Here is an 18,274-nt window from a genome sequence, read left to right on the forward strand (position 1 = left end):
CTTTAAGGTGATATATGATACTTTTAATATACATTGTACATTTCAGGGGTTAGAGTTAGATGTTAACCTTGAGATAATTCCTAACATTTATGAGGTATTTGTTCTAGAGTGTATACAAATTCTTGTCATGTAATCTGGATTTGGTGCTTTAAGGATTAATCCATCGTTAACATTTCCTTCTAAGTGTGGTAGCATAATGGCCCACTGACAATATCCACATCATTATCCCTGTAACCTTTGAATATGTTACCTTATATGGGAAAATCAATTTTGTATGTGTCATTAAAATACCTTGAGATGGGGAGAGTATGCTGAGTTATCCAGGTGGGTCCAGTCCAATCACGTGAGCCTTTTTTTTTTGTTTTTACACTTAAAATTTGTGTACTTAATTGCAGTTACGAATATGTATACTTACATACACATATAACTTTATGTTTATAAATATACACACACACAGTATCTGGTACATAGTAAGCACACCGTAAATGTTAATAATAATAATGAAAATGGCTAACATTTATTGAGCGCTCACATGAGCCCTTAACTGCAGAAGAGGGAGGCAGAAAGAAGACATAGAGGAAGGAGGAGAGAATAGAAGAGTGAGAGGGCTTTGCCTGCCCTGACTGGCTTTGAAGATGGTGGAAGTGGACCATGAACCAGGGAAGGGGTCTGCCTCTAGAAGCGGGAATGGCCTTCAGTTTATAGTCGACAAGAAAACAGAAAACAGGGAACTCGGCTCTAGAACCGTAAGAAACTGAGTTCTACAACAACCCCCATGGACAGGAAACAGATTCTTCTCCAGAGCCTCCAAAAAGGAGAGTACCTGCCAACACCTTGATTTTACCGCATTTCTGACCTACAGAACTCTGAGGTGGTAAGCTTGTATTATTATAAATCACTAAGTTTGTGGGAATCTGTTACACAACAAAGGAAACCGGTACACTAAGATCCAAATATTCTGAATGTTAGGTAGTGAGCATTTAATTATTGCTCTTAAAGGCATAATTTCCCAGGCTGATTCTAACAAAACTTGTATTTTTAGCTTCTATTTCTTGATTAAGAGAAGTCGGGAAAGTAGAAGAATTGTGTTCTGCCAGCATATACAGCCTAAAATTCACCTTGTCTCAATGATACAGTTTTAAAACCTTTAATGCATAGTTGTCCATCTGTCACTGGTTTAAGAATTTCCTAGTTTAATAACTTCATCGTTGTCCACCATTTGACTTTAATTTTCTGAACTGGATATTCATTTCACAAATATTAGATTTATGGTAAAAAACTGTTTTATGTAGTCAGAATATTATGATTGACTTAAAGTTACATAAAGTGATCTGATAAGACAGTGATTATGTTGTACAGTAATTTTAATTTTGTATGTAACCGTATCCCAGAGAAAGATGGGATGGTCTTCCAGCTGACCTGTTTCTCATCTGTGTGATGCTCTTCCTCAGCTTTCAAGGAAACTGGTGAACTGGAATTAGAATTAGAATTACTACACGTGGAGGCAAATGAATCTGGTGAGGAGTTATTTGTTGCTCTCCAGAGGGTGGACGCAGACGTGGACAGGGTTCCTCCACCCTTGAGCAGGGCCTCCGCCATACCAACCAATTCTTCAAACTGGGTGACGGCCTGTGGTAAAACTAAAATGGCAAGAAAAAGTAGCACTTTACGAATACTTGTCATAGCAGCATAGATACATATTTTCTATGATGTGTATATGCATAGAAGTATGTAGAACAAACTGTTAACACTTGCTATGTTTGGAAAATAAACATGGTAAGAAGAGTGGTTGGAACATATTTACTTTTTATTATTAAATAATTTAATAATTCTTAATAATAATCAATTTTAAAAATTTGGTTATTGTAGTCAAATGTATATGCATTACTTTGTAGCTAACATAATGTTTTTAAGACTTGATTCTTTTTCTAATTGCTAATGATATTATTTGAAGGTGTTTAAGGAGACATTACTGATTCTATCACCTTCCATCAGGCCAGTTTAAGTGACAAGATAAAATAAACCGTTTCTCAGACTGAAATAAATTTTCTATGGCCTTAGTGCGTGATTTGCCAGGGAGTCAAAGGCCATCAAATTAGTAAAAATTCATGGCCACAGTTCAAATCTATGTGTTCACATATTAAAGATGGATTTTGGTAATCAACTGAATGTTCTCTTTGTTCCTTTTTTTTAAATGGAAACTTACACATTCAAAGCTTTCATGCCTCCATGTTAAATGGTCTTCTCTGTTGTTATATCTAGTTTGTTTCCTAAGGACAAATAACATTTTGTTGGAGTTGGAAGACACCTTGAACCCTGTCTAATTCAACTTCTCACTCTGTGGTTGGGGGTAATGCCTGCTGGAGAGGCGAAAAGACTCTGAAACTTTTTTGTACTTTTCTAAGCATATTATTGAGCTATATAATCTTTGGAATAATAGCTGATTGGAGACCTGAAAATCAGACATACTGATGACATGTCCAAATCAATACATTTAGTACTATGTTAATAGAAAAATTTTTTCATCTGCTGAAGAAGAAAATCTTATTTTATATTTTTTAATTAATATTTGCTAAGCACCTCTCATGTGCCAGACAGTTGTTCAATCAGCATTATTTATTGAGCACTTAATGATATTAGACATTTATCTAGCTTCTACTCTGTGCCAGGCACTATTCTGGGAACTTTACTGATGTTCATTTGTTTACTCCTCATTGCAACTCTCTGAGATACGTATTATCATTACCCGCAATTTACAAATGAGGACAGTTAGGCAACGAGAGGTTAAATAACCCATCAGGGTCAACTCAGTGAAAAGAAGAGCCAACATTCAAATTTGGACTCTGCCAATTCCATGCTATAAACTTCTATGTCATGCCAACTCTCAACATTTGCCCACCACTCTGTTAGGTGCCAGGGATGAGACTGGGAGCAAAACCAGATGTGATCCTAGACTCTTGGAACTGGGAGGGGGTGGGGAGTATTGTTTACCTAACCATGCTGTGTGTAAGAATCTGGCCCGCTCAAAGAAGGTCTGGCCACCTGTCCTAACCGCCACCCACCACCCCCCAGTTCCTGGGAAGTAACCTCTCAACCCTTGAATTTCCCGAGCGATAGCAGGAGTGTCTTTGTTATTCATGGTGAGCCCCTTAGAACACACCTGATTTATGTTTATGCTAAGAAGTTTCTCAGGGTGGGGACAGTCGCACCCAATAGTCTTAGGGTAGAAGCTGGCCATAGCCAGAAAGCCAGAAAGACCATGTGGGCGATCAATCAGTGAATCAATCATGCTCATGTAATGAACCCTCAGTAAAAACTTTGGACACCCAAGCTCAGAGAGCTTCCTGGGTGGACAATTCTCTGTGCATTTTGTTGTAACATATAAAGACTAGTAGGTAATGTATCCTGAGGACAGAAGTTCCTCACTTGGAAACTAACCAGACTCTGCCCTATGTGTCTCTTCCAACTTTGCCTGGTTCTAATTTGTATTCTTTCCCTGTAATAAATGTAACCATGGATATAATAGGTTTTGGTGAATTAAGTTTCTCTGGCAAATTACTGGACCTGAAGGTGGTTTTGGAAAACCTCTAAACTTGCCGTCAGGATCAGAAGTCTTAGAAGACTTGGCAGTCTAGAGGACTGTGCCCTTAACCTTGCGGTTTGGCTAACTCAAGGTGCATGCAAAGAAATGAAAAATCACAGTTGTTAAGGTCACAAAGGAGAGGCAAACAGCCTAGAGAGGGAAGGGCCACAGAGGGCTTCTCTTAGGAGGTCAAGATTGATCTGAAACCTGAAGGCTGAGCAGGAATTAAATAGCCGGAGGGAATGAGGAGGTCATCAGAAGCATAGGAAACACAAGTTCTGTATTTGAGGAACTGAAAGAAGGCCAAAGCTGGAATGTAAAGAGAAAAAGGGAATTCTGCATTAAAGTGGGGTTTAGAGAATATTCACTGTTTTTTCTAATAATGAAAGTTATACATGTTCATTGGAATATATCCTTCTTGCCATTTCTATCTTTGTATCCCATCTTTGTATATCTCTATCTATATTCATGTATTTTCTTTTACATAATTAGGACAATGCTATATGCATAGCATTGTATCATGGTTCTTTTTTCCAATTAAGACAATAAATTGAATATTTTACATATTTTATTAAATCTTGGAAAATATGATCTTTTGAGGTCTAATTTGCTTAGAATCAAAGTCAAGATCTTATGTGAAGTCTGAGCAGAATTTAACTAGGTAGAGGGGGATGAGTTTGACAAAAGGATATACCCAATTAGCTCACACTAATATGTTCGAGATATAGAACATTTCTGCTCACCCAGAAATTTGCCTCATGTTCCTTCCAGATTAATCCCTGGACTCACCTCAGGGGCAACCATTAATGTGACTTATTTAGTCAGAGACACGTTTTACCTATTCTAGAATTCCATATAAATGGATACAAACAGTATATTCTCCTTTTTTTGGTCTGGCTTTTTTGTTGTTGTTGTTCTGCATAATGTTTTGAGAGTCATTCATGTTGTTGTGTCAGTTAGTCATTCTTTTTTTCAGGAGGATGAATATTATTTTTATTTTTTATTGAAGTATAGTTGATTTACAATGTTTCAGGTGTATAGCAAATTGATTCAGGTATATATATATTCTTTTTTGTTGCTGAGTGATATTTCATTACATGGATACTCCACAATTAAAGTATCCATTCACCTGTTGATGGGTTATTTTCCACTTGAACACATGACTTTAAGGATTCCCTAATATCTCAAGGTATTGATGTCCTCTAATTTATTCAGATGCTACTTTTTTTCTTTTTGGAATTTAGGTTGCTTCCTCTTTTTCTTGATTACAGACAAAACTCTTATGAACCACCTAACACACACATCTTTATATGCATCTCTGATCATGTCAATGCTATAAATTCCTGAAAGCGTAACAATAGGCTCAGAGGTATAAATGTTTCCAAGACTCAGTTAATATCACTGAATGGCTCTCCAGAAAGAGTCTTCCAACTTAAATGCCCACTAGCAAGGTAAGAAGTCAGCCACGTCACTGCACCATCAACAAGAGGTGTTCATTATTAACAGCAATATTCACTATTTTGATAGGTTAAAATTTTAGTACAATTATTTAAATTGTAATTATTGCAATTATTTGATTATTGTGAAGTTGAATATATATTTATTTGCTTATTGATTATTTGAACTTATTCTATGAGATATCTATTAAACCAAAGAATGTTAGTACTTTTTCTATTTTATGATAGCTTAGATGGTTTTTGTAAAGTGCTTATAGGAATGCCTAGTGCATTATAAACAAAATGTATTAGCTATTATTATTAATTCCCTTATATCTTAAGCACTTTAACCTTTAATTTGTCATAAGTTGCAATTATTTTTCTTAGAGTATTTTAATTTTAGTATGTTTTAAATGTACACATGTACAAAATAGATAACTAATAAGAACCTGCTGTATAAAATAAATAAATAAAATAAAATTTTTAAAAAAGCACACACAGGGCTTCCCTGGTGGCGCAGTGGTTGAGAATCTGCCTGCCAATGCAGGGGACACGGGTTCGAGCCCTGGTCTGGGAAGATCCCACATGCCGCGGAGCAACTAGGCCCGTGAGCCACAACTACTGAGCCTGCGCGTCTGGAGCCTGTGCTCCGCAACAAGAGAGGCCGTGACAGTGAGAGGCCTGCGCACCGCGATGAAGAGTGGCCCCCGCTCGCGGCAACTAGAGAAAGCCCTCGCACAGAAACGAAGACCCAACACAGCCATCAATAAATAAATAAATTAATTTTAAAAAAAAAAGCACACACATATTTTTAGTTGTTATTTAATTAAAAGTAGCAGTCTTATGGAAGCAACCTAAGTGTCCATCGACAGATGAATGGATAAAGAAGATGTGGCACATATATACAATGGAATATTACTCAGCCATAAAAAGAAACAAAATTGAGTTATTTGTAGTGAGGTGGATGGACCTAAAGTCTGTCATACAGAGTGAAGTAAGTCAGAAAGAGAAAAACAAATACCATATGCTAACACATATACATGGAATCTAAAAAAAAAAAAAATTGTCATGAAGAACCTAGGGGCAGGATGGGAATAAAGACACAGACCTACTAGAGAATGGACTCGAGGACACGGGGAGGGGGAAGGGTAAGCTGGGACAAAGTGAGAGAGCGGCATGAACATATATACACTACCAAATGTAAAACTGATAACTAGTGGGAAGCAGCCACATAGCACAGGGAGATCAGCTCCGTGCTTTGTGACTACCTAGAGGGGTGGGATAGGGAGGGTGGGAGGGAGGGAGATGCAAGAGGGAAGAGATATGGGGATATATGTACATGTATAGCTGATTCACTTTTTGTTATAAAGCGGAAACTAACACACCATTGTAAAGCAATTATACTCCAATAAAGATGTTAAAGAAAAAGAAAGTAGCAGTCTTTTCCTTAGTTCATTTCCTTAGTTCATTCATTTACTTTATGCTTAGAAAGTCATTCAGATCAGTTAAATATTCACTCATATATTTCATACAGTTTAAACATCTTTTCACAAGTAAGTTTTTTTTCTCCCTGGATATAATTTTTTCTAACTTTTAATGGAAAAATATAAACACACACACAAAATAGTAAATTCCCATGTACCCCACGCCCTAGTTTCCAACTCATGGCCAATCTTGTTCCACCTGTATCCCCACCCGCTTTCTCCCCACCTACAAAATTACTTCAAGCAAATCACAGGCATCATTTCATTTTATCTGTAAATATTTCTGTATATATCTCCAAAGGTAAGAAATTTAAATATATATATATATATAATATATATGGTTATATATATATATATATATATATAACCATAACACCATTGTCACAGCCAGAAATACTTAGCAATAGTTCTTGAATATCATTTTAAAAAAAAACCAAACTAGCAAGTGTTCACATTTCTCTGATTGTCTCGTTGTTTTTGTTCTTGTTTTTAGCTTGTTTGAATCAGAATCCAAATAAACTCCATACATTACAATTAGTTGCTGTCTCTTTTACAAACTATCGGTTTTCTTTTCATCTCCTAGTTTTTTCCTTGCAATTTATTAGTTGAAGAAACTGAGTCCTTTGTCCTGCAGGGTTTCCCACAGTCTGGATTTTGCTGATTGCACCCCTAAGGGAGTGTTTAACATATTCTTCCCTGTAGTTAGATCTAAAGGCTTGATCAATGTTTTAACTTCCAGCAGGTGGCATTGCATGCATGGTTACCTTTTGTTGCAATATTAGCGGTCACTGATGATCACTGCCTAGATTCATCAGGGGTTGCAAAATGGTGATATCCTAATTCTTCTTCATTTAGCTAGAATTCTTCTACCAAGGGAAACTTTCTCTCATCAACTCTTTGGCTACCCTGAGGTTCATTTCATATAATAATGGCAGGATAAATGCTTGATTTTTCAGTCTGTATTTGCCAGTTTTCAAAATAATGAGTTGGCTCTTTCAGATGACCGTTAAGTTTTTTCTCTTTTGAATGAAGTCATGCATGTAAATATACACGATAACCAGTTGCCATGATCATTATTATTGATGCTCCAATAATAATGATCTTTAGCCAGTGGGAACCTCTTCCAGTTGACACATCCACATGGTCTTTGCTGACCTCCTTGCTTTCTGGTAGGACAAGATTTTCATCTATATTTCCTGTTTGAGGCTCCTGACAAGTCTTGTCTATTTCCTGTGCAAGTTCTGGAATCAGCCATTTCTCCAGGGAACCCCAGCTCCCTTTAGTGGGAAACGGTATTTCAAGGCCACACCCAAGTGCTGGGAGTGCTCTTTGCTATTGGGTTCTTGTTTCTAGGCCTCTTCGGTGAACAGTATTAGAATATACATATTATTAATTTTTAAAGATAAAAATTCATCCTGTGTCGAAACCAGTACTCATTCAAATTCAGAACATGGAGTTATAATTTAAACTGTACAGTTATGTTTCTAGTACGCCACATGGTGTGAAATGAGAACCTAACTTAAACCTACCCTCCCCGCCACATTGGAATATCAGTTTTCCCAGCACCATTTGTTGAATAATTCATCCTTGTCCTAAATGGCTTGCAGGACTCGCTATGTAAATTGTCAGGCCCATTGCAAATGGAGAATGCAGGACTCCTTGTTCAAAGCTTCTTCAGAATTTTAATATGGTGACAGTATTTTTAACCAGTACGTGGGGCCTTCCTAGGAGCAGGGCCCGGTGTGACTGCACTGGTCATCCTACAGTGATAAGCAGACACTATATGGCACTCACCTTACCAGGTTCTGCTCTAAATACTTTACATGTCACCCAGGGAAGTACGTTTATCATTTCCATTCAGCTCACACTCAGTTACACAGCTAGTAGGTGGCAGAGCCAGGATTTGAACCCAAGTGGCTTGGCCCCTGTAAACCCATGCTCTTGACCTCTGTGCCACAGTGGCTCCAGGACATTTCTTCCCTGTACGGGAGGTATTATCCAGGGATGTATGTTCTGTTCCATCGTCCTGCTGGCTCTTATCCTAGTAAGTTGCTTTTAATTATCAGAACTTTATATGATTTCATGTTGACAGTTATGCCCTCAGATTCTTTTTCAGAATGTTCTTAATTGATTTTGCTTATTTATTCTTTCAGGTTAACTTTAATATAATTATTGTCAAATTACCACAAAAATAGAAACCAAAACAAAACAATTATGGGCATTTGATTGGGATTCTAGTCAAACTGTGAGTTATTTTGAGATGAATTGGCATCTTCTCATCTATGAATTTGACGTCTCTCTATTTAGATTTGTGTATTTCTTCACTGACTTTTTAATTTTTCATCATAGATCCTACACATTTCTTGTTAGGGTAACTAGTAGATATTTTATAGTTGTTTGTAATTAATGTGTAGATTCTTTTTTATTATTTTTTTTTAGGAATAAAACCAGCAATTTCTGATCTATAAGGAAATTACTGATTTTTTTTTAAAAAATGGTAGCTGGTAGATTTGGGGCACCTATTATGTACCAGGCATTTATTATTTTTTAAATACAATAAGGCTTATAATGAAAAATAGCAGTCCTCTGCCCTACCGCTCACCACCCTGGATTACCTACTACTCCTAGAGGGAGAACTTCTGATCCACTTACCTGTTTCTCTGGTAGTTGCCTTCATAGTCTTAAATAATAATAAGCATATACAACTATTCTTTTATTCTTTCAGATTCATATAATTATTTATTGACTTTCAACTACATAACATGACAAGGCAGCCCTCTTTCAACTCCTCCCCCAGCCACACAGAAACACACACATGTGGTACCCACATGTGCAAATATATACACACTCTTCTTCTCTCCATCATCCCAGGATAGTGGTAACACAACTGCTAGTTTAATAAATACTGTGCTTACATTATTATAGTGATGTAATTCTCAATTCCTTTCCTTTAAAACATGACTCTTTTCCTAGAATTAAAATGATCTCATTTTTAAAAGCTTGCTTATTATTATTTAACTGTTTCTCTGACTTAAACATCTCAAAACTTCCTACCAGAGGTATAAAATCTCCTTGCATTATGTTTGGTAGATGACATCATGTCATCTATCAATTTCATGTTTTTCTCAGTGATCTCTCTCCTGCAACCCCCGTACCTGTCCACCTCTAGACCAGCTGCTTCCAGGCTACTATGGACCTGTCACCCTGGAGTGTCCCCTCACTATTATTCTGTGGCTACGTCCTGTCCCTCTCCTGTACTGGACCACCTGTTTTCTGATTGACTTTCTAGATTCACTGTCTCATTTTGAAGGAGCACACCCTCCCTTAGCTTTTGAAAAAGAAAGCACAGGAAGTACATTGAGCCTTCATAAGTATGAAAATATTATTACTCTGCCCTCACACTTGGTTGATGGTTTCACTGGGTATAGAAGTCTAGGCTTAAATCATTTCCCTTTAGAATTTTAAAGGCATTGCTCAATTATCTTAGAGCTTCCAGTGTTGCTGGTGAAAAGTCCAATGTCATCTGACTCCCACTCCTTAGCGGGTAACATGCTTGTTCTCTCTGAAAGCTTCTAGATTTTCCCTTCCTGGTGTTCTGAAATTTCACACTGTTACGGCTTAGATAAGCCTTTTTGCTTTTGGTGGTATCTTTTTGATGTGCACACAATAAACTTTTACTAATTACTACTTCAGTGATTCACTGGTTTTACTTTGGCTATTTCTGAAACTTTGATGGCTTTCTACTATATTTAAATGAACCTGGGCAAAACTTAATTGATTTTTCCTTCTTTACTGAAATCTCATTAGTTAATAGAGTGGAGTTTTTGGCTGAGGCACTGTTTTCCCTGGGTATACATTCATTCTTTACAAATAGTGATAATTTAATACCCTTTTGTACAATAGACATACCACTTTTTTCCTTTTATATCTTATTGTGCTGGTCAGTTGTGGTCCACAAGATATGTTTCAAATGTTTAACACATGCACGTAGAGCACACACACGTCTGTCATTCTGAATGTCTAGAATGGTATATCTATTCTGCTATTTTTCCTAGTTAGCAGATAAACAGCTCTGATTCTTAGTTCAAAGAGGAATATTGCTGAGCAAAAGTTAACTAACCACTCTGCACTCTTCTCTCAGACCCCTTTCTTATTTGGATTATACATTAAATTTCAACTTTCTGACATCTTCCTAGTTCCCAACTGTAGCTTCACAAGGAGGCCTACTATGACCATGTTATTTTAAACTGTAAAACACCCCCTCTCCCTCAAATCCCCATCCTCCTTTACCTCTCCTATTTTTTCCATAGCATTTATCACTAGCTAACATATTGTATAATTTACTTAATTTTACTTAATTGTTATTTTTCATGATTTTGACTGCTTGCCTCACTGGAATGTGAGCTCTGTGAGAGCGGCGATCTTTGTTTTGTTCACTGGGCTTTCCTAGGTACTTAGAGCAGTGCCTGACATATAGAGGACCTTGTAAATATTGACTAAAAGAAGAAATGCATGCACGAATACTGCAGTGGCAGTTGGCAGTTCCTGACTCTTCCTGTTGCTTGAAGTCTAACCAATAGCCAACTTTACATTGGTTTCTAAGGGTACATTCTAGTGTGTGTGCATGCAGGGGGGCAGACAATATTAAAGACAGAATAGAGTATGCAGACTTTAAGTGCCAAAGAGGAAACGAAACGGGAAGGGATAAAAAAACGTTGCAGGGGGAGAGAAGTTGAAAGTTTAGATGGAGGGAGGAGGTCAGGGCAAAGATGAATTTAGAGTGAAGATTTGAAGTACGTAGGGTGCAAACTCTGTGGATATCTGGGGAAAGAACATCCCAGGCCAAGGGAACAGCCAGTACAGAGATGCTGACGTCAGGTCACGTCTGATGTCTTTGGAGGGAAAGCAAGTGGTCCAGTGTGGCTGGATCACAGAGAAGGATGGGGAGAGAGTAGAAAACAAGGCCAGAAAGGTATGCGGAGGGGAGGTGGCCGGATCATGTAAGGACTCAAAGATCATAAAACCGACTTCAGTTTTACCCCTTGTGAGGTAGACGTGCACTGGAAGGGCCTGCAGAGAGGAGTGACGTGAGCTGGCCTACATTTAGCAGGATGTTCTTGCTGCTGTGTTGAGAGTGGACTGCACAGGAGCATGAGCGGAAGTGGCAACACCAGTGAGGAAGCCACCATGATAACCTGGGTGAGAGATGCTGGTGGTTTGGACCAGAGTGGCTGTAGTGGGGGTGGTACAAAGAACTGTATTCCAGAGATATTTTGAAGGTGAAGCCAAGTAGGATTTGCCAATGGGCTGAGTGTAGGGTGTAAAAGAAATAAATACAAAACAGCATCGTGGTTTTTGAGTTGAGAAACTGGAACAGTGAAGTTAGCATTAACCGAGGCAAGGAAGAAAGGAGCAGGCGGCAGGGGAAGGGTGGGAATGTGGTCGGAAGGGAGGGTGTTAGTCTGAGATGCCTGCCAGTCTTGTCAATACACAGTTAGCCCATGAGTCTGGAACTAAAGGGAGAAGTCCAGGCTGGAGATAAGTCATAGTTATTGATGGATTTAACACTATAGAATTGGATATGATCCCCTATGGAGTGAAAGCAGATAGAAAAGAAAGAAGTCCAAGGACTGAGCCTGGGGCATCATCAGATATTTAGAGGGAAAGATGACAAAGTGAGGCAGCCATATAAACTGAGAAGGAAAGCTCTGCAGTGGAGGAGGAATGTGGTGCCCTAGAAGCCAAGGAAGGAGAGGTAACCAAGGTGTCAGATGTAACAGGGCACTTAATGTGACCCTTGAGAAATGACCTTCGGGGTTAGCAATATGAAACGTTATGGTCTGAATTGTGTCCCCCCAAAAAGAGGTGTTGAAGTCTAACCCCCAGGACCTTAGAATGTGACCTTATTTGGAAATAGGGTCTTTATAGATGTAATCAAGTTAAAATGAGGTCATTAGAGTGGGCCTTAATCCAAAATGACTGACGTCCTTATAAAAAGAGGGAAGTCTGGACACAGAAGCAGACAAGCACACAGTGAGGTCATCACATGAAGTCTGGTCTTAATGCTGCCTCAGGCCAAGGATCAACCAGAAGCTAGGAGAGAGGCCTTCCCCAGCACCATCAGAGAAAGCGTGGCCCTGCTGACACCTTGATTTTGGAATTCTGCTGTTTAAGCCACCCAGTTTGTGATACTTTATCACTGCAGCCCTAGGAAACTAATACGTGGAGGTCATTGGCGATCATGAGAAGAGACGTTACAATGGAATGACAAGGACCTAATTGAAGTGGGATCCAAAGGGAATAAAAGGGGGAACATTGAAAACAGTGTATAGAGTCAAGATGTAAGGAGTTTTCCTACAAAGGGAAGGAGAGAAACAGGGTGGAAGGCAGAGAAGCAAATGGCCTGAGAAAGGTGGGTTTTTTTGGTTTGTTTTTTTTAATGGGAGAAATAATTGTATGTCTGATGCTAATGGGATGATTCATTAGAGAGAGCAGGGAGGATCTCTGGAGCGCTGTCCTTGATTAGCAGAAAGAGGATGCACAGATGGACATACTGCCTTTGGCTGGACAAGAGGACAGGTCACTCATGGGTGACAGGAGAGGAAGTGGAGGTTAATACAAGCACAGATGCAGGGAGCTGACAGTCTTTTCACATACTCCAAGTTCTCCGTGAAGCAAAGGCATCAGCTGAGAGTGAGGATATGGAAGGTGTGGGAAGCTGGCAGAGAGACTAGAAAATGAAACAGCAACTCCAGAGTGAGGGACAGAGAGAAACTGTTCATAGTGATGATTCTTTTCATATACTATTTTTTTAATTTTATTTTTTGTCCGTGCCGCACAGCATGTGGGGTCTTAGTTCCCCGACCAGGGATGGAACTCGCATCCCCTTAACTGGAAGCATGGAGTCTTAACCACTGGACTGTCAGAGAAGTCTCCTTCATATACTATTGAAACTGATTTGCTCCTCTTGCATTTAAAATTTTCTCATCTAAATTTATGAAAAAAATTGGTCTAATTTTCTTTTGGGGGGGTCCATGTGTCAAGTTCTTGTGTTAATAAAAACGGAGACAGAAACAATAACGATGATTACTGAGCACCTATCATGTATCAGGCCCTGGTAAAGCATTTCTTCCAATTATCTAATTTAATCATCTTGGCAAGAAAGACATGAGAGATTGGCTCCATTGTGTAGATGAGGAAAGTGAAGCTGGGGCTGAGGGCAGGACAGTGACAGGGCCAAGGCTTACAGCTAGTAAGCAGGGTTGGGATTCAAACCAAAGTCGGTGACTTCAAGATCAATACTTGAACCAGCAATGTATGCTAACTTTATCAGCTAGCTTTTCATCTTACTCTAAGTTCTGGAACAGATGATATAAAAATAAGAACAATCTGTTCTTCGAAAATTGCAAAAACCTCACCAGGAAAAACCATCAGTTATAAAGATGCAATATTTAAAGCGTAAAAAATAAGGAGAGAATGGCTTGTTGGTGGAATAAACATCTTATTTCCATTCATGTGTGCCTGTTTCTACTTAAAACTAGGAAGCCTTCAATTTGATCAATATTTGTAGGAACGCATCTGAGCCATTACTCTGTCAATCTAGCTCACCACAATGTTCTGTCTCCTACCATTTCTGCCTCCCCAAATATTGTGGAATTGTTTTCTTTATTTCCACAGCCATCGCCCTAGGCAAGGCTGCCATCCTGTTAGTCCAATGACTGTAATACCTTTCAAAAGTGGTTCTCCCCCACTCTCCTTTCTGTGCCCCTTGTACTCATTTTGTACACAGAAACCAGAGGGATTTATTTTTAAAATACTCTGTGTATTTACTGTTTTATAACAGAATGCTGCCCCACATAGGATATATTGCCAAATATTCAGCTGTACAAAATAGTGCATGATGCCTAACTACAAATGGAAAACATAATTTTTAAAAAATAAACACTTAAACACAATATAGGATTCTGCAAAAAGACATTATTCCAGGTTGTTTTTAATTTTCTTGGGCCTGTCTTTCCCCTTTATGTCTTCAGTGGAATATGATTATTTTCCAAACCACTCCTCCCAACCCCGAACCTGAAATTTAATATATGGAATCTTTAATTCCAGTGAGTCTATAAGAGATCACAACAGGCCCCATTTTCTAGTGCTTTCCTTAGCAGAGGAGAATGAGATAAGTACATCATGAACACCTTGACATAGCTGTTGCCTTACTGATCTTTTCTCTCTAAGCCTATATTAAACACTCAATAAATATTTGTTGGACAGTATTAAATGAATATGACATTTGGTATTTTGTAGGAATAATCTAAAATTTTTTAATCAATAAACTAGAGCTTCAATAGAGTGCATCCATATTAAATTATGTAATCATAGATTTTCTTAAAATGTTGTTTTTGATTTTTTTTCTCTAAGGTACTGATTTTTTCATTCTTGACAGCTGATTTCAATACTTTCTCTCAACAAGTATTTTTCCTTTCATCTAAAAATGTCAATTTTCTCTAAGTTTACCTTGAAGCATGACCAAAGACTGTCGAAGGCGGCTATTTTCTTTCCGGATGTTTGTTAGTTTTTGTTTCAGGCCTCTTATTTTTGTGCACAATTCCTCCTTCGACAATTCTGCTAGAGGCTCTTCATCCTCACTGGAGCTCTCACCGGGCAGAAAGGCATTTCCCGAATATGGGTCTCTCTAAAATACAAGGCAGGCACAACAAAAGCATCAAGGCAGCTCTCGTGGTTTATCCTGTGTTCCGGATGCTGCTGGGACTTAATTAGACCTACAGGCTCCTGCTCTTCCAGGAGGGGAGCTGGGCCCTTGCAAGTGATCTAGCCTCAGCTTGGTCCTCCACTATCCAGGGGAACTCAGAATAAAAGAGGACATCAAAGTTTCACGCACATGTCTCTTTCAAAACAGTAATCAGGATTCTGACTTACGGCCTAACTTCAGTGAGAAACACAAAGTAGAAAAATAGTATAACAGAGTAGAATCAACCAGACCACCATTCAGATCTTTGTAACTCATCTACATCCTCCATTTCTCTCCCGACACCTCATCCACAGCCTCTCTGTTGAGACTATGCCATGAGGCTAATTTGGGGGTTCATTCCATCAGAGAAGGGAGAAAGATTTACCCAGAACAAAGCACTGATGTCTACCTTTTAGTTTAAAAAATATTTTTTAAGGACAGCAAGACAATAGTCCGAAAACATATGCATTTGAGTTGTAAAACCCAGGCTTTGTTGAGGCAGAAAAGAATTTTCTCAAATTACTAAGCTGGCTTTTATATTTATATTAATCCAAATCTGGAAAATTGGAGCACAGAATGAAATTTATAAAGATCCAAATCTAGAAGTCTGGAGTATGATGTTTATAAAAATAAACTTTAGAGTAGAAGAGATAAAGGCACATGTACGCCAGAACACAACATTGTGAATCAACTATGCTCCAATAAAAATTTTGAAAATAGAGATCAAGAAAGTTCCTGCTGAATAGGAAGGGAAGAGACCTCCTGGGGCCAGGCTGAGGAGCAGGAGGAATTCGGAACAGGAAGGACAGAAAGTCAGATTCCAGTGTCTGCTCTTCCTGCCCCGACCTTTGTGGGGAAGAGAGGTAGATCACAGGGGTCGGGGTAGATGATGGAAACATCCAGATGAATGAGGGGCAGTCCCAGGGCAGCAGGGCCGGCTCCGTGCTTCTCAGCACATCATAAATGCCCTAAAGGGGCCCCATGTCCAACAACATCAGGGCAACACGGCGCCTTCTGGGCCACGGATCAGAAATGGACAAAATTGGTGTCTGGACAAATGGACCAGAGACAGTGTCCAGACTCCCCAGAGCTCATGCAAAGCAGCTGGAGAATCTGGAGGATCCCTGTGTCCCGGTCAGGAACTGGGTAAGTGCTGGGGGAACTGGTGAACAGGGAGGCTACAGGGTGCCAGAACCTTACAGAAGATGGCAGTGGGTCCCAGCACAGCAAACGTCAGCAGATGGTGCCAACAGAACCCCCTGGGAGCTGGCGGGAATGCTGTGCCTCAGCAGTAACAGTACTGGACGCTAAGGAAACAGGCAGAAAACTTAGAGCCTGGGCAGAAGACCAGCTGTCTCTCCCCAGACGCTGGATGATATGTAAGACTCCTCAAAACTTGAAACACTTCCCAGGAAAAAACAGGAAGTGGAGGAGAGTGAGAAGCTAGTCTCCATTGAGACTTAAACCCTGAAGTGACTGAAATTATACCAATACTTCAAAGGGATTTTAAACACCAGAACACTCTAACTGGGCTTCCCTGGTGGCACAGTGGTTAAGAATCCTCCTGCCAATGCAGGATGCACGGGTTCGAGCCCTGGTCTGGGAAGATCCCACATGCTGCAGAGCAGCTAAGTCCCTGCGCCACAACTACTGAGCCTGTGCTCTAGAGCCCACGAGTGACAACTACTGAAGCCCGTGCGCCTAGCCTGTGCACCCCAACAAGAGAAGCCATCGCAATGAGAAGCCCGTGTGCCGCTACGAAGAGTAGCCCCCTCTCCCAGCAACCAGAGAAAGCCCGTGCGCAGCAACGAAGACCCAACGCAGCCAAAAATAAAATTTAAATTTAAAAAAAAACAACAAAGAACACTCTGTAATTCACTGTCAATGGACAAATTCAAGCTTCCCCCCCCCCCTTTTCTTATCTAGCAGGGATGGAGAATTGAAAGCCAGATGAGATCAGTTACAGAAAATACAATTCTCTTTTTGTATGATCAGTAATGTATACATTTCAATCTCACTCCTTATTTTACAAGTATACAAATCTATGTATGTATACGTATTTCATTATTCCACGTGTGTGTGACATATATAATATATATAATGGTAATGAAAATTACAATTGTCCAATGTTGGCAAGTAGCTAAAGTACTCATGCTAGATATATAAATCTTTAATAAAAAAACTGATGGATTTGGCTAAATAGAAATGAAATATTTATTTTAAAAAACTGAAGGATGCCTATTGAGATCATAGTTCTATGCAGAGTAATTGGGAAAAAATAGAATATATGGTCTAGTTCTTGCAGCAATTTCCCACAAGAGAGAAATGAAATCAAGCATAAACAAATCCATTTATAAGCATCATTGGAAGACAAAGTTAATAGACAATAGATTGGGATAAGATATTTGCAAAATCTAAAACCACATGAAACTAATTTCTACAGTAGATATGGTATATGTGCCAATCAATAAGAATAGAACAGGAACCCACCAGAATAGACTAAGAAACCCAACAGAAACTATAAAAACTCAATAGAGAAATGGACAGTGGCAGAGACTGCTGGCTATCACCAGGTATTTGTTCTCCCATTCTTCTACAGTAATAAGTTTTTAGCTCAGCAGGTAGGTGTCAGCTAGATTACATTTCCCAGACTCCCGGACAGCTCAGTGTGGCTACGTGACTAAGCTTCCACCAATCAAATAGGAGTAGAAACAATGTGTACCACTACTGGGTCATGAACTTAGGAGGAATGGGCTGGCCTTCTCCTGCCTGAATTCTATTTTTGTTGGCAGAGAGGAAGGCATGCAGGTGGGAACTGGAGCAGTCACCTTGACCCAGACACAGAGGCTGTGTGTTCAGGAAGGTAAATGAACAAGATAAGAGGGATCCTCAACATTTTGGCACTGCTACAGCAACCAGGACTGCTCTTGCTATTATGTGAAAGGGAAATAAACTTCCATCTTCATACACCACTGTGATATTTGGGTCTTTGTTACAGCCTTTGCAACATGCATCTTAACTAATG

General features: G+C 39.2%; 1 protein-coding gene across 16 annotated transcripts in view; it reads right to left on the minus strand.

Annotated features, from left to right (window-relative positions):
• The window catches only part of BEND6 (BEN domain containing 6), an 89,184-nt gene that overhangs the window by 49,436 nt on the left and 21,474 nt on the right, over positions 1-18,274 (minus strand). For 14 of the 16 annotated variants that reach the window (XM_082347162.1, XM_082347161.1, XM_082347160.1 and 11 more), the window contains exons 3-4: positions 15,015-15,192; positions 1,420-1,640 (exon numbers count right to left, since the gene is read on the minus strand). In XM_082347162.1, the coding sequence (XP_082203288.1) occupies positions 1,420-1,640; positions 15,015-15,192 (399 nt within the window). Of the gene's footprint in view, positions 1-1,419; positions 1,641-2,206; positions 2,271-15,014; positions 15,193-18,274 lie in introns of those variants that run through there. The other 2 variants (XM_082347166.1, XM_082347167.1) reach the window with 2 other exon arrangements.

This window comes from Balaenoptera borealis, assembly GCF_965194805.1.
Source record: "Balaenoptera borealis genome assembly, chromosome: 12".
In the NCBI taxonomy this organism is placed as follows: domain Eukaryota; kingdom Metazoa; phylum Chordata; class Mammalia; order Artiodactyla; family Balaenopteridae; genus Balaenoptera; species Balaenoptera borealis.